At 35.5% G+C, this 23802-nt stretch overlaps 1 protein-coding gene across 3 annotated transcripts in view; it reads right to left on the bottom strand.

Moving 5' to 3' along the window:
* LOC120420228 (casein kinase I-like) overlaps positions 1-17352 on the bottom strand; it is a 50004-nt gene extending 32652 nt beyond the window's left edge. The window contains exons 1-2 of one of the 3 annotated variants that reach the window (XM_039583217.2): positions 17072-17352; positions 9179-10182 (exon numbers count right to left, since the gene is read on the bottom strand). In XM_039583217.2, the coding sequence (XP_039439151.1) occupies positions 9179-10002 (824 nt within the window). In that variant the 5' untranslated portion in view covers positions 10003-10182; positions 17072-17352. Of the gene's footprint in view, positions 1-9178; positions 10194-17071 lie in introns of those variants that run through there. The other 2 variants (XM_039583216.2, XM_052711671.1) reach the window with 2 other exon arrangements.
* Positions 17353-23802: the final 6450 nt, after the last annotated feature.

Consider the following 23802-nt stretch of genomic DNA (forward strand, 5'->3'; position numbering starts at 1 on the left):
ATGTTAACCAACCTAACAAAAGAATTCTTGAGGAAGAATGAGTCTGTTACGGTCAATATCCAGAACTGGCCAGGCCCACTGCGTTGCGTTAACCGAAAAGACGATTCTTTGAAAGTGATTTTATTACTTCAAACAGACCCAAATCCATCTTGAATTCATAAAATACAGATTTTCAAATATTTCAAAATTATCATCTGTCGTTACGTCACTCAATTAGCTCGCTCAATCAACAACTTGAACATGGTTCGCAAAATCAACCCAGCAAAAAAAGAATAAAACAAAAATCAATAAATTCCACGCGTTACGTTGGCGCGCTGCCGTGTTGGTCGCGTAAAATCAGGTGCTAATTCCCCCGTCCTCAACGCGGTCTCTGCCACCTCGTACCCGTAATTCGGTCACGGTCGTGTTCGCCAACACAACACACCAACGCGCCTGATAATGAATATTCGAGTTTGGGTGGTTGTAACACAAGGACTAAACTTAAGACTCCTTGAAGACCACACCAGGCCAAGGAAATTACGTCGACGACCCTGGGGCCGGAGGCTCGTAAAAAGGGGTAATCGAATTGATTTGACCGTGAAGGTGCACAGTAAAAAAAATTGAATATCATTTCTCTTTAGACGTAATTTTACCTCAATTTATGTGAAACGTGTAAAATTACGCGCAAACAAAAAATATGATGTAATTTTACCATGATTTTTTTTTATTGCCCAAACAAAAAATCTCCTTCGAGGTTATGTTTTAAATTGTGTCGTCAAAGTTGCTGTTGTTGATTTCGTCTACCGCTGGGCGAAAGTGCGACGAAATTGCGACAAAACAAAAAGTTGGACTTTGTACCAGAGTTGAGGAGATATCCCGATGCACGAGCCAACACCTTTTTTGTGCAGGGTTTTGTTGTTGTCGTTGGATCAAATGGATCAACGTGACTGTCAATTAATGACGTGCGCACAGCTCATTACCAATTACCAATATTACCAATTTTTTTATGGAATTTTCCGGCAATTTATGTGGATTATGTAAAATTACACACAAAATATGTAAATTTATTGATTACATTTTAATGTTTAGTTTTCTTAAACAGTTTTTATTCTTTTAAATTGTATTTTATTGATTGATTTAAAACTACAAAAAGAAGATAAAAATAGTTTAAAAAGTAAAATTACGCATGAAAAATGTGTAACTTTGAACATTATTAGAGGAGCTGTTACACTTACGTAGTAGACAAACTCAGTTAAGATTTTAATTTATTTTTTTTTTCTACTTTTTAAACGCAATTATTTGGCAATATTTTTTTTTATTCAGAGATTTCTTTCAAGACTCGATTCTCCAAAGGCAATTTCACTTAGGGTAATCGAGTTTGAACTATAATATTACATCATAATCGATGTAATATTACATATTCCAAATTTATTTATTTTTGCTGTGTAAAGTTCTAAAATTAAAGCATTGAAAAGTTAAACTGAAGTTAAAGACTAAAAAAGTGGCAAAACACTGAAATAGTGGTGAATTTACACATTTTAAAACAGGCCTGCCCAACGTCCGGCCCGCGGGCCGGATCCGGCCCATGAAGCCATTTCATCCGGCCCGCGACGGCTTTTCAAAATAGTTCTATGGCCGGCCCTGAGGACTGTTCATGAAATATTAAATAAATAAATTGATTGTCTGCCTGTGTGGATCAATCGGACCGCGCACTGGACTCACAATCCAGAGGTTGCCGGTTCGAATCCCGGGGCGGACGCAAAAAATTCTAAGTGTAAATATAGGTATTCGGTGCCCTCTCCCCGTGCCCATACCTTCACACTTAGGAGACCCGGGAGGCGGAGTCTTGTCGCAAAAAGAACGATACACGCCTGTGGATCCGTTGACGAAACCGCAAGGTTTAAGAGGGCCACATTATAAGGTGTTACGTCGATTCCGTTTTTTTCCGTTGTCTGAAATAAACAAAATAAGCTTGAGATCAAATTTTAACATATTTATACAACATTCTTCAAGTTTGAATTTAATTCTTATAATTTTATTATTGATATTTATAAACTAAAAACTTGTCCATTTCGATTTTTTTTGAAATTTATGAAAAAACTTGGATTGTTGTCTAAAAATGTATAAAAGACATTAAATTTAAATATTTTTCAGTTTTAACTGTGTTTTTTTTTTTCAAATTGAATTTGTTTTCTATTTTCTATTTTTTAAATAAATATGTAAGCAAAAACTAATGTATTTTCCAGAACAACTTTTCAGTTTGAGAAAAGCTTTAAAATGCAAATTATTCATACTGAATTTTAAAAAATTTCTCAAAATGAGTCAAGCAATTAGGGAGCAAAAATATATTTTTAATAAGCTTTGTATTTCGAAGAATAGCGAAAAAAAGATATTTAAAATGATTAAAAAAACACAAATTTAAAAAAGTAAAAAAAAATAAATCATTTATTTTTTTACTTTTTTAAATTTGTGTTTTTTTAATCATTAAAAAAAAATATTTGAATAAAGGTGCACAACAACGCGAAAGTTTTATTTTTTTATAAAGGATATTCGAATCCAAGTTTCGTTTGAATAAATTTTACCATGTCTCATTATTTTTTACATTGTAGTGTTTAGGAAATTAAACTAACAAAAATTGCACAAAAATTGTATTTTTTAAATATTATATCAAGGTAATTGTACTATACAATTTTAAACAAACAAAAATTGAAATAAGTCAAATAAACACATTTTTGAAAGTTATCTTTGTTTTTCATTCTTTAAATCAAGATATATGAATCCTATTTGCAACACTAGTTCTTCTATTTATTTACTTTAAAAGAACCCAATCATAAAAAAAACTTATTTTTTCAACTTTTATCAAATATTAGTTCCGGCCCGCCACTGTTTTAGAAAAATCAGATCTGGCCCGCAAGGCTAAAAGGTTGGGCACCCCTGTTTTAAAAGATGAAATTTAACTTTTTCTGGCATAAAAGATGTTCCGATTCCCAGATAGAATTAAAATTGTAGTGAATGGAAAATATTTTTTTTTTAAATTAAGAAATTTTCTTATGTCAAACGTAGAAAAATTCAGTACAGATTTAGATTTTTGAGATATTTGTTTTACTTTTTAAATGCAATTTGAGAACTTTACACAGTAGTTTTTTTTTATTTAGGGATGTCTCTCATGATAAAATATTACAGTCCAGACTCGATACTCCAAAGGCAATTTCACTTAAGGTATCGAGTCTGGACTGTAATATTGCATCATAATAGATGTAATATTACATATTTCAATTTTTTAACTGTGTAAAATTCTGAAATTAGAGCATAAAAAAGTAAAAGATTGAAATAGTAGTGAATTAACTATTTTTTTAAGGTAAAATTAAGCTTAACTTAATTAAACCCAGATACTTTACAAACATGTTTTTTTACTGTGTACACCTTAAAATGTTAGAATTTAAGATTTTAAGAATTTGATATTTTTTTACTTGAAATTTACAAAAAATTTATTGAACGGGAAATATTTTTTTTAATGAAGGAATTTTCTTGTTTCAACACATTTTAATTATAATTTCCAAAATTTTAAATTTTAATCGAAATTAAAACTAAAATGCAAAAAGGAGGAACACATTCAGATTTCAACTGTTTTCGTGATTTGTGAATGGAATTGTCACACACAGAAAAAAATAATGTAAATTTGGAAGCTTTAATTTTGGAAGGTTGAATATTACCTCTTTTAGGATGTAATTTTACTTCAATTTAGACTGAAAAAGTGACATTACACCAGAAAAGTGGTAAAATTACACATTTCCAGAGGTAAAATTACACCTTTTTTCTGACATAAAAGATGTACTCCTTCCCAGATGTAATATTACCATGATTTTTTTTCTGTGCAGGTAAAGCAAAATTTAAATTTAAAGTAAATCATGATAAGGTCACATCTATGCAAGTGGACGAATGTTGTGTCAGAAATTGTGCAGTTATCTTTTAAAACATGTAAATTTACATCTTGTTATTTGTAATTGCACTTTTTTCACATAATTTCAGGTAGGATTACATCGAAAAAGAGGTAATATTGAACCATCCAAATTTCAACCTCCCAAAATTAAACATTTTTTTAGATACACAATAAAACCTACACAGCAAAAAAATGTTTAAAATACCTCAATTTAGACTGAAAAAGCGATATTACATCAGGTAAAATTACACATTTTTTCTGACATAAAAGATGTACCCCTTTTTAGATGAAATTTTACCATGATTTTTTTCCCGTGTACACAGTCATTTTTTTTTGTACATTTGGAAGGCTGAATATCACCTCTTTTATGATGTAATTTAACCTCAAGTAAGACTGACTGACTGACACCAGAAAAGTGGTATAATTACACATTTTCAGAGGTAAAAATAAAAAAAAAATCTGACATAAAAGCTGTACCCCTTCCCAGATGAAGTTATTACCACGATTTTTTTTTATTGTTGTGTAGTTAAATTTTTGAAGGTTGAATATTACCTCTTTTTGGATTTAATAATTCCGTAATTTATGCGGAAATACATAAAGATGTAAATTTACACACTTTCATAGGTAATCTTACGTTATTTTTTTTTCTTACACAGAGTCTCCCCACATTCCCTCATGTAAAATTACCGTCAATTTACTCCATTTTATTTCTCGAAACCTCAATAGCAAAAACCGATTGTTTATGCTTTTCGAAGGCTTCCAAATAGTGCGTGTACACACGATCAACAAAAACGCACCCAACAAATTCCGTGTTCAACACAAAGCACAAGCACACTCTTAAACACCAGAAGTGATTTCGTATGTGTGTTGTCTGTGCTGGTTTGAGAAAGAAAAGACGGTGAACGAATTGTGTCAAGGGCACCTCCACCACCATCAGCTGGCTGTGGCCATTATTACAGGCAACCACCAAAAGTTTTGGTCTGCGCTTGAATCTTGAAATGAAACGAAACTGCTGCTGCTGGAAGCCATTTCTTGGGCTGCGTTGCTTTGCTTTGTGAGGGAGGCACACAGTAAACAAAAATCATGGTAATATTACATGTGGGAATGTGTAATTTTACCACTTTTCTTGTGTAATGTCACGTAAAAGACGAAATGTTCAACCTTAAAAAAATATACTTTTTTTACTGTGGACACGGCGAAAAACCGGCTTTCCGGATTCGGAGCATTGAGAGATGGTGCGGCGAGGTTGAGGCTTTTGCTTCCTTGTTTCTTGAAAAGTAGACGAAAATTACTCATTTTACAACGTTAAACTGTAATTTTACGTGAAATTGATTGCACTTGAGGTTTTACCCTCCACGACGAAGGCCATCACGTTGCTTATCAAAGACGTCACTAAATCGACTAAGCTTGTTTCCTAATCAGTACCACACTCTTACTATTTCATTCATTCATTAATCCACTAATCTCTCCTGAAGTAATGTTGTTTTGATAGAAACAGTAAATAAACATGTTCTACCGAGCAAAACATCTACAATTGAAATCTTTTCGCCGTTTTAAAGCACAAAAAACAGAAATAATTCTCTTTCAAAATTCACCAATCAAAAAATTAACTGTCAATTTGAATGATCGTGAAAACTCACCAAATACTTTTTCTTATTTTTGGTAAATTTTAGCAACTTTTGTTCTACAAAAAAGTTTACTTTTCTTGTTCTATGTTTTTCTTATTTCATTTTTAGTATTTTTATTTGAATTCTTTTTTTTTATTTATGTTTGTTTTTGATAGTAGAGCAATTCTCTACGAAATCGGTCTATTTTTTAGAATTTTAATTTTTGTATTTTTTAATTCGACTGAAACTTTTTTGGTGCCTTCGGTATGGCCCAATGAAGCCATTTTGATTCATTAGTTTGTCCATATAATTTTCCATACAAATTTGGCAGCTGGCCATACAAACACGATATAAGAAAATTCAAAATTGTGTATTTTTTAAAGGAATTTTCTGATCGATTTGGTGTCTTCGGTAAAGTTGTAGGTATGAGATGGACTACACTGAAAAAAAATGATACACGGTAAAAATTTTTTTGGTGATTTTTTATTTAACTTTTTGTCACTAAAACTTGATTTGCAAAAAACACTAGTTTTGCCAAACTTTTCAGAAATTTCCAGGTTGTGCAAAAAATCATTGACTGAGTTATGAATTTTTTAATCAATACTGATTTTTTTCAAAAAATCGAAATATTGTCGCAAAAATTTTTCAACTTCAATTTTCGATGTAAGATCAAATTTGCAATCAAAAAGTACTTCAGTGAAATTTTCATAAAGTGCACCGTATTCAAGTTATAGCCATTTTTAGGTGACATTTTTGAAAATAGTCGCAGTTTTCCATTTTTTCAAACTAGTGCACATATTTGCCCACCTTAGAAAAAAATATTTTTGAAATGCTGAAAAAATTCTCTATATTTTGCTTTTTTGAATTTTGTTGATATGACCCTCAGTTGCTGAGATATTGCCATGCAAAGGTTTAAAAACATGAAAATTGATGATTTCCAAGTCACCATTTTCTAACGTCGATGTCTCGGCAACTAATGGTCCGATTTACAATGTTAAAATATGAAACATTCGTGAAATTTTCCGATCTCTTCGAAAACAATATTTTCAAAAAATTTAAATCAAAAATAACATTTCAAAAGGCCAGATATTCAATATAACGCCCTTTTAAAATGTCAGTCTTGGTTTAAAATTTTTGAAGATATTAGAAAACTGCTCAGTACTAGGCTTATTTTTCTACCTTTTTGCTTTTTAGTTTTTTCGTGTTTTTTCAGCCAATTTTTAAATTTAATAAAATTCAAAAAAAATATAAAAAAATAATTTAAAAAAGGTGAAAAAGAAACATTCTGCGAGTTGAAATTTGTTTTGATGTAATTTTACTTAAATTTGTGCGTTTAAATAAAATTCAATAGCAAAATACGAAAAATTAATCACGCCTGTGTAATTTTACTCGGTTTCTGATGTAAAATCACACGCTTTTCACACAGAAAATCGTTTGGTTATTCTGGATGGAAAAAAGGATTAATTTCACAACAGAAAAAGGGAAGATTTTTATATTTTTCTATGTAATATCGTTTTTACTCAATTATTTTTGGTAAATTTACATGGAAAGGTAGGTAAAATTACATCGATAAATTTTCAACTTGCCGTTTTTTTGCTGTGTAGATTTTTCTATTAAAAATCTGACAAAAAATGTCATTTGTTTCAGTTGATTTTATTTTTCCCCGCATCAATTTATGTAAAATTACACCAAAAGGAAGAAATATTAAAAATTTTAATTTTCAAAAATTCGACTTATTTACACAATTTTTAGAAAGGTACTAAAAACACTATTTTTAAGAGGAAATAACATTAGGTGTTTGATAAAAATGTTTTATTTTGGAAGGTTGAAAAGTTTGATGGTAGAATATTACCGCTCTGTCGGTGTAATTTTACACAAATTGAAGTGGAATTTGTGAAATCTCACAGAAAATGATGTAATTTACTTTTAATTTTTTAATGTTATACTTTTGCACGTCATTTATCATTAATATTTAATTGATTTGATTTGATGTAAATTTGCAACAAATCCTAAGTAAAACCATGATTTTACGTGTGACTTCAACGATTACATTCGATCTGATGTTTACATCAACCAAGTTTACATGTGATTAATAATTTCCGTGCCGAGTAAGTTTACATTTCTCTTTAATTTTTATATGAATATGAGGAAGGATCCAACCACCTTAAGGGGGATCAAGAAGAAAAAAATTAAATTATGGCAACCATGCCTCAGAACTGGAATGTGAGATAATGGCTGCTTAAATGCTGTTTAACAACATTTAGAATAATCCGGAAATCTTGTGAAAATCATTCAAGTTTCACTAACAGTAACTCAGTACGCTTCAAACTACCAACTGGCCAGGCCCACCATGTAAAGTTTGCCCCAGAGATGATTCGTTGGATGGTTAATTTGCTCGTCTGTAAAACGGACTTCATTATCTTACTGCTAACTAAATTGAAACAGAGGATGCAACAGTGTCCTGGATGCAAACCTCTAATTTAAAATTTAATGTTTTTTTCTCAGATTTAAAAAAGTTGTTAAAATATTTGTTCTATGAAGAAAACGCAAATTTTCCGGCAACCATGCCAGACCTCTGTTTTGACACCTTTTTTGTGTTCTTTTTTAAATTTTGACAATTTTTATCGGTATTAAATTTTTTTTTCTAACGGTTTTATGTTTTTATATAATCTTATGTTTACATCTTTTTTTCCTGTTTTATGTTTTTCTTATTACCTGTTATCTGTAACTTTTTCAATGTTTCGCTTGTTTTCAAAATTTTCTGCTATGAAATGATAAGATTAGCTTCTAGGTTACAAAAAAGCTCATTGCGACATTGTTAAGCATTTGACTAAAAATGTAGGGACTGGTAGTCAAAAATACAGCTTACTTTGACATTTATCAAAACATTGGCCAAATCACATAAAACAAGTAAAATCTCTACACCAAAAAGTTCAGAAAAAAATCTTCTTTTTAATGCTTTTTTAATGATCAAAAATTGGTTGTAAAATTACTTTTTGGCGAATTTTAAGAAGCGGAATTGGGTCAATTGGCCAGGCCCACCACGCAAAGTTTACCGCAAAGAAGATTCGTTGTTTTGTTGTGCGGTGACCAAGAAAAAGTAGAAATTTGAGGGGAAAACCCACGGGCCGCTACTTATTTTGGACAAAACTATATATCCGCGGCAACTATCTAAGTCTAGTCAGCAAAATTGTGTTGACAAGTTATGTTGATTACGTCGAAAATCTGTCAATTGTGGGACTTTGAATTTTAGGTAAAATTTTAAGCCGAAAAACTCTCTCAAAGATTGCATTACAGTTCAAGGTAATCATGAAATGTATTTAGCGTTTTTCTTTACATTTTTCATTTTGATAATTTTATAGAAACCTTACTTGTTAGCAAAATAAAGAAAAAATATGAAATTCTAGCTTACTTTTTCAAAAGGTCCCTTGTACATAGGAAACCCACGGCGCATTGGTTATTTTGAAAAGTAGACTTAATCTCTTTCAAATTTAACAAGTATGTAACCTTGTATGTTTTGAATCTTCAACTGGCCAGACCTACCATGCTAAGTTTACCGCCGAGATGATTCGTTGGATGGTCAATTTGCTTCAATACGGACTCCACAATCTTTTAAAACCCCAATTTAAAAAGAAAGTTTAAAGAAACTCACCTAAACAATTGTCTCAGATACATGTAGTCGGGGCCCTCGTCGAACCGCAAGCTGCGACAGTAGTTGAGATACATCGCGAACTCGGCCGGGAAGCCCTTGCACAGCACCTCGATCGGCGTGGACATCTTCTTCTCGGAGATCTTTTCGTACTTTTGCTTCTTGTTGGTCGCCTTCAGGCCCTGCCAGGGCAGCGAGCCGCGGTTGAAGTACATCATCACGTACCCGAGCGACTCCATGTCGTCCCGGCGGCTCTGCTCGATGCCGAGGTGGGCGTTGATCGACGCGTACCGGGCCGTCCCGGTCAGGTTCTTGTCCTCGCGGTACATGATGTGGATGCGGGACCGGAAGTCGCGGTACTTTTTCGCCAGCCCAAAGTCGATCATGAACAGTTTGTTGCAGTGCCGCCCGATGCCCATCAGGAAGTTGTCCGGCTTGATGTCCCGGTGGATGAAGTTCTTCATGTGGAGGTACTCCAGCCGGCCAATCATCTGGTCCACGAGCATCAGTACGGTTTTGATCGTAAAGTGGCGGCTGCAAAAGTTGAACAAATCTTCGAGCGACGGGCCGAGCAGGTCCATCACCAGCACGTTGTAGTTGCGCTCCTGGCCAAAGTACCGGATGTGGGGGATGCCGACGCCGCCGATCAGCACCTTGTACAGCTTGTACTCGTACATGAGCTGGGGGTGCCGCGCCGTCAGGCTCTCCATCTTGAGTGCGACCTCCTCGCCGTTCGTGATGTTGATGCCCAGGTAGATGTCGCCGAACGAGCCGGACCCGATCTTCCGGATGATCCGGTACTTGCCGGCCACGATGAACTCATTCATGGTTGAGGCGATTTTGAGGCTATTTCGCGCTTCGTTTGTTTGCTTATTTCAGACTCACACACACTCGCACACGCGGCGCACGCACACTAATTACACTTTTTTGCTTCGATTTTTCTCTTGTTGCTGGAATCTACTCCAGGGTGGTGTTGGATCGATTCTCCGCTTCAACGGTGTTGAACTCTATTCTTCGGGAAGGAAAATACACTTGAAATTAGTAAAAGCAGCACTTTTTCTACTTCTTCTTGTGGTGGCGAAGAATAGTAAAGCTTCTTGTTTTCTTTTCGTGTCTTCTGGTGGCTTTTGAATTCGTCGATTGGGTTAAAACTTCTTCTGGATATTGATCAGGATTCAGGAAAGAGACCCACTCCCCTCCCGCAAGATTGCTTCAGAACTGAATTGGACCGTATACCTTCCCAAAAACCGTCCTACCCCAAGCGACAGCTGGTTGAGAATACCGTGGAGATTTTCCCTTATCCCCTTGAAAAAAAGTGGAGCATCAACACTTCTCGTCACCAAACCGCTTTTCTTGTACTGCGAAGCGAAATCTGGACAATTATTTTTTAAATCAATTTCTAATCAGTTTAAAATAGAAAACTTGGCATATTTTTCAATCGATTTCAAATCAACCGATACAGTTTCAAGCAACTGTCAAACACGTTTTCGAACAGCCTTGGTTAAAAAAGTATTAGACTATGACAAACAAACAAACTCGTACTTTTTCGTATTTGATTCCCAACCCAATCAACATTTTTAAACCAACTAGCCACCACCTAGTTTTATTAAAGTTTTATGGTAGCATCTCTATTGCTTAATAGTTTTATTTGGGCATTCGCCGCAACCAATAAGCAAGAGCTTATTTATAAGTTTTAACAAGGTTTTATGCCTCAGATATAAAACCTGGTGAAAATCAATAGAAATGCCATTAGGCATGCAAACAGCTCACTTAGAATCAAAAGCTCCTAAAAGAGCATTTAAAGCAGCCAAATAGCAATGCTTAAATGTGGCGCTAAACGCGTGGTCTGATTCAATATGAGTGACCGCCATCTTGGCAGAAAAGGCCATACAAGTTCATACAAGCCATACAAGTGACATCGTTAGCAAAGCCATCGAAGTTCAAAAATAATTTAAACATTTTTTGCAAGTTTGGCGAGTTTGTTACGACTAAGTGGTTTTAATGTTGGTTTTGGCTGATAGGTTTTATAGCGGTTGTGACAGTTTTGATAAAGCCTAAATTATAGGTTGGGAAACAAAGCAAAATGTATGCATTGCTGACGTTTCTGCAAAAAAAAAATGCAGGCAAATCAACAAAAAGTTCGAGTTTGTTTTGTCATAGTTCAATGCCTCCTTGAGTTTTTAACTTGGTTTTTAATCAATTTAATCAGGGTGACCACTCAAATCCCATTCTCAAATTCCCGACTTTTCCAGATCCTCGTAAAAAATAAGCATTTTTACCTCAAGAATAATTTAAAATAAAAAAAAAACTCTTTATAAAAAAGTGAATACAAACAGTCGGACAAAATTTCTAAAAAATAGTCAAAGTACCGAAGCTTATTTCAGGGTGACCACTCAAATCCCATTTTCAAATTTCCGACTTTTTCCTGACTTTTCCAGAATGCTCAAATAACACGCATTTCTTATCTAAAGAATGATTTCAAACAAAAAACTTTCTATAAGAAAAGTCAATATTAACCACCGAAAAAAAAATTAAATGAATTTGAAAATAATCCAAATATAGGCATTTTTTGTAATTACAGAAACTTAACAAGAATTGAAAAAAACATCACAAACTTCATTATTATGATTCAGAGTAGAAACACAAACAATTTGTCTTTGAAAAAATTATCGAAAGTTCAACAATACTTATAAGATTCATGTTATTTTTTAAATTGGCAAAAGTATAGTTTTTGATACTTCGTTTCAACTGGAAATGACAAAAACTTAAAGATAACTGAACTTAAAATTTCGTTCCTTTCTGTAAGTTTTTTGAAAACTTTTTCTTACTCTTGTCTATTCCATAGTTATAAGTAATAATGTTTCGATTGAATTACGATGTAAATCACAGCTGAAAGGAACACCAAAACTCTGTTGTGTACCTAAATGAACTCATTGTAAATTGATTATTCACAAATAAAACCGAATTGAAATTGAAATTGAAAATTTCGTTCCTATTTTTTTATTAACTTCATCATCATTTTAAATCAAAGAATGATTAAAACATAATTGCAGAAATTATTCATTCAAAGGAAAATGACAAGAAATTCATAAAAAAATTTGCCTGGTTCCCTTTTTAATTTTGTAATTTTTGATATTGTTTTTTAAATCAATGTTAATTTATCTAGTGGTCAATATTTAACTGTTTTTTTTTTTTCAATGAACATTCAGTTAGATATGATTTTATGTTTTACCACTTATTTTAAGCAAAATGTTTGAAGAGACATTTTTTTTAAACAGTTTTGCAATAACTCTAAATTTCTTGGATTATTTTTTTTGCAATTTCAAAATTTTCTTTATGTTTTCAAAACGTAAAAAAGTTTTTAAATTTTGGACTTTATTCGATATTTAAGTTTTCCGAAAACTGAAAATCAAGCTTTATGTATAGTAGTAATTTAACCATACTCACAAAAAAAGTTTAACGGCAACATATTTTAATTACTTAAAGAATTTAGTTAAACAATTAAAAATATTTACCAAAAAACCATTGCCAAACTCAAGTTGGAATCGGTTTTCAAATATTCAATCTATGTGACAAAATGAAATAGAATCATAACTCTAAGCTGGCCATCAGGCTCTATTTTTATATTAGTTTTTCATTAACTTTATCTCTTGTATGATAAACAAAAATTTATAGAGATTATATGATTCATGAAAAATATTATGAAGATCTGTGTCAAAGACTCCAATATTAATTAAGATTTTGAATGTCTTAAACAGCTTTTCCATACTCAAATATATTGAAATAGTGAAAAGAACCTTAAATTTAAAGTATGTTATTAAAGCAGAATTGAGTGAATTCAATTTGAGAATTGTACAAAATATTACAAAATTATTGAAGAGTTAAAAAATTAATGTTCAATCAAGCATGTTTATAATTCCTGACTTTTTGACAAAAAATCATAAATTCCCGACTTTTTCCCGATTTTTGGCGGATTTTGGCGAATTCCCGACTTTCCCGATTTGAGTGGCCACCCTGATATTATTTTAAAAAAAATGCCAAACAGAAAGTCTTTTTTAATTTTGTTCAACTGGCGATGAAAAAGGTGTTGTTATTATCATTGAACGCTTCACACATAATTACAGTGATTATTCTTTCAATGAATTTAAATATATCTATGAATTCTTTCAAAAGATATTTTCAACATTTTTCCTTTAAAATGTTGTAAATTTTGTTATAAAATGTTTGGATCAATATCGATTTAACGAGTTGTCAGTATGTTTTTAACTGAAAACCCAGTTTGATAACACTTTTTTATTTTAAACGAATGTTTCTTTACAAAAAAAATCACTAACATATATCTAATAACTCAAACCATTTTTTTATTTAGTCAAGTCAATGCAAATTATAATTCAAATTGTCCTATCATTTAAAAAAAACATGTAAAATCTTTTACAAGCTATTTAGAATATATTGTATCACGTTAATAATGAATTTATGATTAAATGAAGGCTTTTTTAACTGAACAAATAATTTGATAGAACAAAACTGAAAAGACTTAAAACCTCAGATAATTTTTTTCTCGAAATTCTATAATTTTCTGAAGATAGCTGAAAGACAAAAACTTTTTTTTAAAAGGTCCAATAAACCAAATTTTCCCAAATTTTCAGTTTTTGGTGGTTGGATATTTTTTAATACACCTGACTAAAGGCGGTTTCAAAAACACCCAAAAAGCAAAAACTGGAAAATTGGTTTATTGGACCTTTTAAAAAAAACTACCGAATTATTTTATTTATTTTTTCCAGCCTTATTGAGAATTTTTTTTTTCAAGTATTTTCAAAGCATATACCAGTTTTTTTTATGTTTTTAAAGTAAGAACGAAAAATGCTTGGATTTTCTTCGATATTTCCGAAAACTGAAAATCAAGCTTTGTCTATAGTCATGTACCTATTATCACACAAATGTGGGAAGCAACATTTGAAAGGACTGAATGAATTTAGTTTAACATTGAATTGCTAACAAAAAAAAATATGAGCTCTTTTTTCATATTGGTTAAAATTTGATTGTTTTTGTTTAATGTTAGATGTTTGATAAACTTAGTCAAATATAAATAGCAGACTTTGACTCGTAAAAATTTTAGAAAAATTTGGCTCAAATTCATGCCACCATAATCACTTCAAATTTAAAGTAAGATGCTTAAGACGAATTGAGTAAAATTAATTTGAAAATTGTGCAAAATATATCAAAACTATTCAAGAGTTAGAAAATATTTTTCAAACAAGCATGCTGGGGATTCCCGAACAGACTTTGACTCGTAAAAATGTTATAAAAATTTGGCTCAAACTCATTCCACCATAATCACTTCAAATTTTAAGTAAGATGCTTAAGATGAAATGAGTAAAATTAATATTAATTTGAAAATTGTGCAAAATATATCAAAACTATTCAAGAGTTAGAAAATATTTTTCAAACAAGCATGCTGGGGATTCCCGACTTTCCAACCAAAAATCACAAATTCCCACCTTTTTCCGATTTATTGAATTTTGATAAATTCCCGATTTTTTCCCGATTACCTGACTTGAGTGGCCACCCTGTAATCATTCAAATTGACCGTTAATTCTATCCAATTTTTTTTTCGGAAAATTGAGCTGCGAAGAGAAAAACTTTTAGAATTTATTGCAATATCTTAAAAAATAACTTTGAAACTTCAGTTTAAAAAGGTGCAGGTGGTTATGTTACACATTACCAATATTTTGCAGAAAAGCTCTTGAAATTAAGCCATTTTTTGTTGAATATGCTTTAGATAGATTAAAAAAAATAATAATTAGATTATTATTTTCACCCAATTTCTCTTTAGGCGAGGCAGCGGCCTCTCTAGGTTGTGGCCACCACTTTCAAAATTGTGATTTTCATGTCCAGTATAAAAAAAAACCATGCCAAAACTCGTTGGTTCGGTAAATCCGTAGTAACAGTTCATTAGGCCGAATCTGCGTTTGTAAACAAGCAGTCTATCCCCCTCTTACGTGAACTGTCACTTGAGCATAAGGGCTAGACAGCTTGTTTACAAACGCAGATTCGCCCTATTGAACTGTTACTACGGAAATGTCCCCACGAGAGAACCTTCCCTGAGGGCATCGGCCACGTCAGGTTGTGGCCAATACTGTCCAAATGGTCATTTTCATTACCAGTATCAAAAAACCAAGAAGTCTCGTATAGCCTTCCATCGGAACACCGCTGAGCAGGCTTTCCACAAATACAGATTTTTCAGCACAGGCCCGAAACACAAACGAATTTTTTTTTACAGTTAAAATAAATTTGAGCTGTTTTTGTTAAATTGGCCAAAAAGATAACCATTGTTAGCATCTTTTGGCATGTTCAGTTTTTGGTAAGAATATTATTCTTTAAAGTTATACTCGATTGAGTGTTTGGTATGTGCCAAAAAAATCTGTATTTGTGGCAAGCCTGCCGCTGAGGGATCTGGCCTCTTCAATCATTCCGGCTGGCCTGCCTCCGCTTGGGCTGCCCTCTGCTCCAGGCCATCTGCTTCCAGGCCCGGGTTGATGATTACATGACTTGTTGCGTTGCATACCACTTCCCAAACACGGACGGGAACGTCAACACCGTAATGCGGCGTTTTACAAAAATGTTTGATTGACACCGCAGATAGAGCTATAAGACAAAGTTCTTTGTCAAACGAAAAAGTGACCAACCACCGGGGGTTGAGTGTATTGCGTTGTAGACCCTTTCCCTAACAAGGACGTGAACTTCAAGTACTCGCAGGCCAGAGTGCGTCAGGTTTCTGTAAGATCAGATAGTTTCGTCCAAACAGTTTGCTAGACACGATTTATGCAAGAACGTTCAAACAGAATGTGCGCTTCCCAAACACCGACGTGAACTTCAAGTACCTAGAATGCATAAAACTCTCCACTGTTATTGCACTTCCCAAACACAGATGTAAACTTATAGTACCTCTCGATATGATTTAACGCCATTCCGGTTGCGTTTACAACCTAACTATTCTGACTTTTAAGAAATTCTCTTAAAACTGCTGTCCCCATTTACACTATAGTCCCGATTCCTCCCAGTTAACGGTTCATAGGTTCCCTGGCAAGTCAATGCCATACTTAATTACGTGGTTCTTCTAAGCCATTCCAGTTACGTCTACAAACAAATAATTTTAAAATCTTCTTCAAACTGTTAGTGAAATATGTTTCAATGACGCGGAAAGAATTATTTTAAAAGAGATTTTTTATGTTTGTTTATGTATTTAAATTTTGAAAGCAAAATTTCAACCTAACTTTGATAGCAACGAAATTTCAAAACTCTTGTTTCCAAGAAAAAGATGGCCATCTCGGCGCCGCAAAACCACATGAAATCCTTCAAACACACAAAAAATTTCGACAGCTTTGTCGCAGCAACCTCTCAAAAACAAAGCCCTCCTTCCTCTTCTTTCTTGCGTTGGGAAGGGGGAGAGGGTGGTCGATCTCTTTCCTTCATCCAGATTTTCCCCGTTCGAAGCACAGCGACACATCGTTTCTTCCACTTCCGGCCGATTCCGTTTCCCGCAGGAATTTTTTTTCGAAAATCTCATCGCAACCTGAGCGAAGAAAAATCCGTCGAAAAGTCGCTCGAAATCGAAGGAAAAATATTGCTTCTTCTTGTTCTTCCACCATATTTTTTTTCCTCTCCGCCACCGCTGCTCCTCTCTCTTTCCCTCTCACGCACACTCGCGCAAGCGAGTAAAAGAGACGGAGAGCGAGCGCGAAACCCACCACACAAATACACCACACTTGCCACCTTGGAACACACACACTCTCCTCTGTGTGTGGAAGGGTGGTGAACTTTTTTTTTCTTCTCTTCTGCTTCCTTCTTCGGAACGTTCCGTTCCGAAATCCCGAATCGCCCCCAGGAACCTACCACGCACGCACACGCCCACGAACGCACCACCCACACCGGAAGTGTGCGCCGTTTCCTCCGCGCAAAGAGCAGCTCCAAATTTCACCCCGAAATGTGCGAAATTCGCGATTGCAAAAGCGAATTCTCTCCGTTTGACTGCTGCTGCTGCACACACGCACTCACTCTGGCACTGTCCTGCTTCTTCTTCTTCGTTTGTCGTCGTCGTCGTCGTGTGCTGCTGGGGCCCGCGCGCGCTCACACCACAACACACCACAGCTCTCTGCTGGCCTACTCTGGCTGCTGACACGGGCACACCACGAAACGAACAAACGTTGGCCGAAACAGGTCTCTCTCGCTCGCTCGCTCTCTCTCGGAAGGTGAACGGTTTCTCTCTTGGGTCAACTGAAGGAACGAAGTGATGAGTGGGAGAGAGGTGACCTCAATCAGCAGAGAAAAGATGTGTGAGTGAGGGGTGACGTCATGGAAAAGTGAGAAAAATATCAATTTTTCGTACGAAATTATTTATTTTGAACATTTTTCAATAGAAAACACAATCAACAAGTTATTTTAAAAAGTTTAACGGCCGTCAAACCTTGAACCATCAAACAATAGTTACATTTGTAAATTTGAGACAACTTTTCAGTGACCAACCTTGCCAACTCTGTCGCCTTGTTTTCAAGATGGTGGCGTGCAAGGAAATTTTCATCACCGTAAAAGATTTCAAGCGAGAGAGGGAGAGAGCGGAGCTGAAGCAAACCTTTGAAGGTGTGCGTCAAAGGAAGGGGAGTTCGCGATTGGGTCAACCTTGAAATAAAGCTGACTAGAGAACCTAGAGCTAACCCAGTCAACTCAATCGGAATTCTGAAACGGAATTCAATTCGAATCGTTTACGAGTTCCGTTTCAAAATTCCGATTAAGTTGACAGGGTAATAGCGTATAGAGTTATCTACGTGCGCATGTATTGCGTGTACGTACACGAAAAAGATTGAGGTTAAATTTTGTACCCGCCAGCAAAACAAATGGGGTGCTAGTGTGCGTGAGCTCGTGCTTAGATAACTCTATTAGAGAACGGCCATCTCAAACCAAACGTACCAATCGAAGAAGAGCTGTCAAACGGAGCATAAGCATAAGCATAAGCATAAGCATAGGTGCCCACCCGCAGTTGCTACTCCGTTATTGACCAGGACCTCCAGAAGTTACATCCACGAGCCGTGGAAGATAAGTGGGTGCTATCTTTCCTCGCTTCGCAACTTCTCAAAGGCCCCTATCATGCTGATCAATACCGGCGCCGGCCACGACCAGTGGTAGGGTCACGGGGAAGTGGATGGGAATGTTAGTCCGATACTTGAGTGATAGAGACCGCCCAATCGACTGCTTCTCCGACAAAGTATCACATGAGTTTTGAGGGGGTTAGTAGATGGGTATGAGGTCAGGATTCACGAGTGGCAGTGATGTGACCATGAGCATTTTGTTTATCGGTTGAAATTATAAATCTTAGGCAGCCGGCTGCGGAAAGATAAATAATTGATTATTTAAAAAGTTTGTTTTAATCGAACGCGTGCCAACCGAGCGGTAGTGCTATGGGCTGGACTTATCAGTATATTTTTACTGTTGGTACAATTAAGATAACGCGAGCAAATGTCAAAAATAGTAGATGAGTTAATACTAAAGCTGCCAGTTGGAATAAATTATTACGATCAACGAACATAAACGAAAAGAAAACAGGACACCACGTAACCGATTGTAATGAAGTTAAAACAATAACTTAAACGAACTTAACCAGCGGCGTGCTTTCCTATCAACGATGATAAGAGAAGGACTTATAAATTTAAAATATAAAAAGACTCCAAAAAACACGTTGCATAGTAACCGCGAAGTCCCGCTACTCACAATCGAATCCGAAAGATAGCTATCTAGAATTTTAAATATAGTATTAATTCGACCGCGATCCTCCAGAAATTCTTCGTCGGCGTGCCTTCCGATCAACGGTGATGTAAGAAGGGCTTTATTCATTAAAATGATTTTATATCATAAGCCTTAAAACATATTCGTCGGCGTGATTTCCGATCATCGATGATATAGAAAGGACTTAATCCAGCAATACGACTTGCTTGTCTCGAAAAAAAAGAATTCAGATCGTTTCTATCGAAAACTATGTAAAGAGAACAAAAAAAACTCATTGGCCAACGAACGCGCGAACTAAAAATAAAGAAAAAAAGAAGAAGAAAAAGACCAATCACCCCATGCAGACAAACAGCGACACAAAAGATATGAAAACAACACGAATCAGAAGAAATCCAATCACCCCATGTACACAAATAGCGACACAAAAGAGACGGAAAATAACACGACAAAACAGGACTGCGCGTCCACACAGGCACCGCACTACTGATGCCATTATTTAATTATACTGACCAATCACCCCATGCACTCGAACAGCGACACAAAAGAGACGGAAAATAACACGAAAAAACAGGACTGAGCGTCCACACAGGCACCGCACTACTGATGCCATTATTTAATTATAATGACCAATCACCCCATGTACACAAATAGCGACACAAAAGAGATGGAAAATAACACGAAAAAACAGGACTGCGCGTCCACACAGGCACCGCACTACTGATGCCATTATTTAATTATAATGACCAATCACCCCATGCACTCGAACAGCGACACAAAAGAGACGAAAAATAACACGAAAAAACAGGACTGAGCGTCCACACAGGCACCGCACTACTGATGCCATTATTTAATTATAATGACCAATCACCCCATGTACACAAATAGCGACACAAAAGAGACGGAAAATAACACGAAAAAACAGGACTGCGCGTCCACACAGGCACCGCACTACTGATGCCATTATTTAATTATAATGACCAATCACCCCATGCACTCGAACAGCGACACAAAAGAGACGAAAAATAACACGAAAAAACAGGACTGAGCGTCCACACAGGCACCGCACTACTGATGCCATTATTTAATTATAATGACCAATCACCCCATGCACTCGAACAGCGACACAAAAGAGACGGAAAATAACACGAAAAAACAGGACTGAGCGTCCACACAGGCACCGCACTACTGATGCCATTATTTAATTATACTGACCAATCACCCCATGCACTCGAACAGCGACACAAAAGAGACGGAAAATAACACGAAAAAAACAGGACTGAGCGTCCACACAGGCACCGCACTACTGATGCCATTATTTAATTATAATGACCAATCACCCCATGTACACAAATAGCGACACAAAAGAGACGGAAAATAACACGAAAAAACAGGACTGCGCGTCCACACAGGCACCGCACTACTGATGCCATTATTTAATTATAATGACCAATCACCCCATGCACTCGAACAGCGACACAAAAGAGACGAAAAATAACACGAAAAAACAGGACTGAGCGTCCACACAGGCACCGCACTACTGATGCCATTATTTAATTATACTGACCAATCACCCCATGCACTCGAACAGCGACACAAAAGAGACGGAAAATAACACGAAAAAACAGGACTGAGCGTCCACACAGGCACCGCACTACTGATGCCATTATTTAATTATACTGACCAATCACCCCATGCACTCGAACAGCGACACAAAAGAGACGGAAAATAACACGAAAAAACAGGACTGAGCGTCCACACAGGCACCGCACTACTCGAAGAAGAGCTGTCAAACGGAGCGAGCAAAATCTTTTGCTCGATTGGTGCCTCCGTTTAAAAGATCTCTTGCTTTGATAGGTACTTTTGACTTGAGTTATGCGTTCTCAGGTTCTCTAGAGCTGACCTGTTCGGGGAAGTGATTGTCATTCGAGAAAAAATACTTTCGGAGATGGGATCGTTCAATTCGCACCAGACTAGTGGCAAGCTTGTCAAAAAGTGAACCTCACTTTTGACAGTCCATATAGGGTGAATGCTCCATAAACTGGTTGCACAAAATAGGGTATACAGGCCATTTATAAGTAAATTTGAAAATAAGTTTATTTAATATTTAGGTTTATAATTTGAAATTGTTATTTATTGTCTAGTTTTTTTTTTGTTAAGATCGAGCCATGCGGTAAGGCTTCCGCCTCACAAAGGGGAGTTCAGAACCCGGTGCGGACCAACATAGCTGGTGGTCATTTTCCTTCTGGATACGATTTCTAAGTAAAGGAAAGGTAGTTTATCGTCACAAGCTGTACATTATCTTCTTGGAATATTTACATTTAACCTCATTTAACACTAAAATATGTTAATAAAGTTAAAATTAAAAAATGTGAACGATTGATTTCGTCCTCAAAAGGCTGGATAATATTTTATTTTTTATAGTTGTTTATTTTTCGACAAAACATATTCAAAATTATTCATCAAAAACACAATTTGAAATATTTTTTCACAAAAAAAAAACTTTTTTTCAATTGCACATTTGCTGGCTCTTTTACCCTATATTTAGCGTCAGAGGGGTAAAACGACCAAATAGCGGGGTCCACGGTCCAACCAATGTGAGTATCGCGGCCCATACATACAATTTGACAATCTTGCCATCAGGCTGATTCGCACATTCAAAGTCACTAAGCTTCCCACTGAGAATTTCGGCTCGAGCCTCGAGTTGATTTGCAGAGTTTTGAAGTCATGAAGTTTACGCAAAACTTAACGAAAACCGACTGAGTAAAATTTATCTAAATCATACCGACACTGTTATTGAAAATCGCACCTAACTGAGTCCATTTTTGCACTTTTTCATATGAAGTTTTCAGAACAACTATAGTTGTATAAGATTACCAAAGAAGAGTAATCGTAGGAGAACTAAGTATGGTAAAAAGGCTTATTTTGCCAACCCACCCTGCTCCCTCCCCCCCTCTCCCCCCTTAAAAAAATCCAAAATAAAACAGGGGAGAAACATGGCTGAAAATTTACATTTTCATTGAAAAAACATTAACAAATGATTGAAAATTAGGCATATATAAATATTATACACTTTATATTTAAAAAAATACCTATATTTTAGTATTTTAGACGGCCTCCAACCCCCCCCCCCCCCCCCCCTCCCCTTTTACTGCTAAAGACTTTATTGCAAATTTTTAATTTTGGAACAGTAGAATGGAAAAAAGACACAAAATTAGAGGAACAGCATTATTTTTATTGAAATTTGGCAAACATGGGCATAAGTGTAATACAGTCCCGGCTCGATTATCCGAAAGCCTTGTGAAAATTTCACAGAAGATAATCCAGATTTTTTAAGCGAAGATGGCGTTACAAATGATGAACGCCCGAAATGTCAAAATCGCGCAGTGGTACCAACATTACAAAAAAAGTGTGCCATGGTAGGACAGCCACTCTTGTTCTCTAATGTTGGTACCACTGCGCGATTTTGCCATTTCGGGCGTTCACTGTTCGTAACGCCATCTTCGCTTAAAAATCTGGATAATCCAATCTTTGGAATAATGGAATCACGAAAAACACACTTTATTGCTGCCATATTCTTGATTGTCGAGAATTCTTAGATCCAAGATGGTTGTGATGAAATATTGGAAAAAGCATTTTGTAATTTAAATTCTATTTCTATGTAAAATCTACAATTCAAATTTACCTCAAATAGGTGTTTGCCTGTGTGGATCAATCGGACCGCGCACTGGACTCACAATCCAGAGGTCGCTGGTTCGAATCCTGAGGCGGACGCAAGTGTTAATATAGGTATTCTGTGCCCTCTCCCCGTGCCCATACCTTCACATTTTGGAGACCCGGGAGTCGCAAAATGAACGATACACGCCTGTGGATCCGTTGACGAAACCGCAAGGTTTAAGAGGGCCACATTATAAGGTGTTACGTCGATTCCGTTTTATTTTTCAAATAGGTGCAGTGGTTAGCATGGTTGCCTCTCAATGCACTTGGTGTTGGTTCGTTCCCAGTCGACCCCGGTAAATTTTCTTGAAACAACTCGAACTGTCAAAAATCCACCACACACATATCTTCCACATTGATCACACAAAAAACTGTGGTATCAAAATATCCACCGTAATCTACCGCGCTTACAAAAATAACAATACAACTCTCTTTTCGAGGAGAAATCTCACAATAGAGAACGCTAAGGCGAACAATTTGATTTTTTTTTTATTCAAATTCAAATCAAAGCAAATTTTAACAGTTTTGCCTAGCAAAAATTGTAAATTAAACTTGAATTTTCTTCGATACTTTCAAAGACTCTTTAACCCGCTTTAACCCCAATGAAAATATTTTCTAAATTTATCTGATATCTCAAACAATCTCTGCATCGATGCAATTTTCAGAACCTTTTATCAATAAAGTAAAGTAAAAAAAGTAAATCTTTCCCAGTTCCTGAGGGGAACACCCTTGAAGAGTATCGGGGCCGGCATTTACAAAGCGGATTCAGTGGCAGTTTCATTCTCAACTTAATGTTAACATGTTAAGGTTAATGTTAACATTCCATAGGTCGCCTCCCTAAAGTGTCGTGATAAGGTCCAGTTTGTGACGATACACTACCTTCCCTTTACTAAGCAATCGATTCCAGAAGGGAAAAGATCACCAGTAGTGTTGGTCCGAGCCGGGATTTGAACCCCGATCTACCGCTTACGAGGCGGAAGCGTTACCACTGGGCTACGTGGCTCGGTCTTTTATCAATGCTTACTTTAATGATTGAATTCTTTATCCTGATATTTGTATAATTGTTTAAATAAATTTCACGGGATTTCACGAAAATTTCCAAACTTCACGAATTTTAGGCTGCCCGCGAAATA

This window comes from Culex pipiens, chromosome 1 (genome assembly GCF_016801865.2).
Source record: "Culex pipiens pallens isolate TS chromosome 1, TS_CPP_V2, whole genome shotgun sequence".
Taxonomy (NCBI): Eukaryota; Metazoa; Arthropoda; class Insecta; order Diptera; family Culicidae; genus Culex; species Culex pipiens.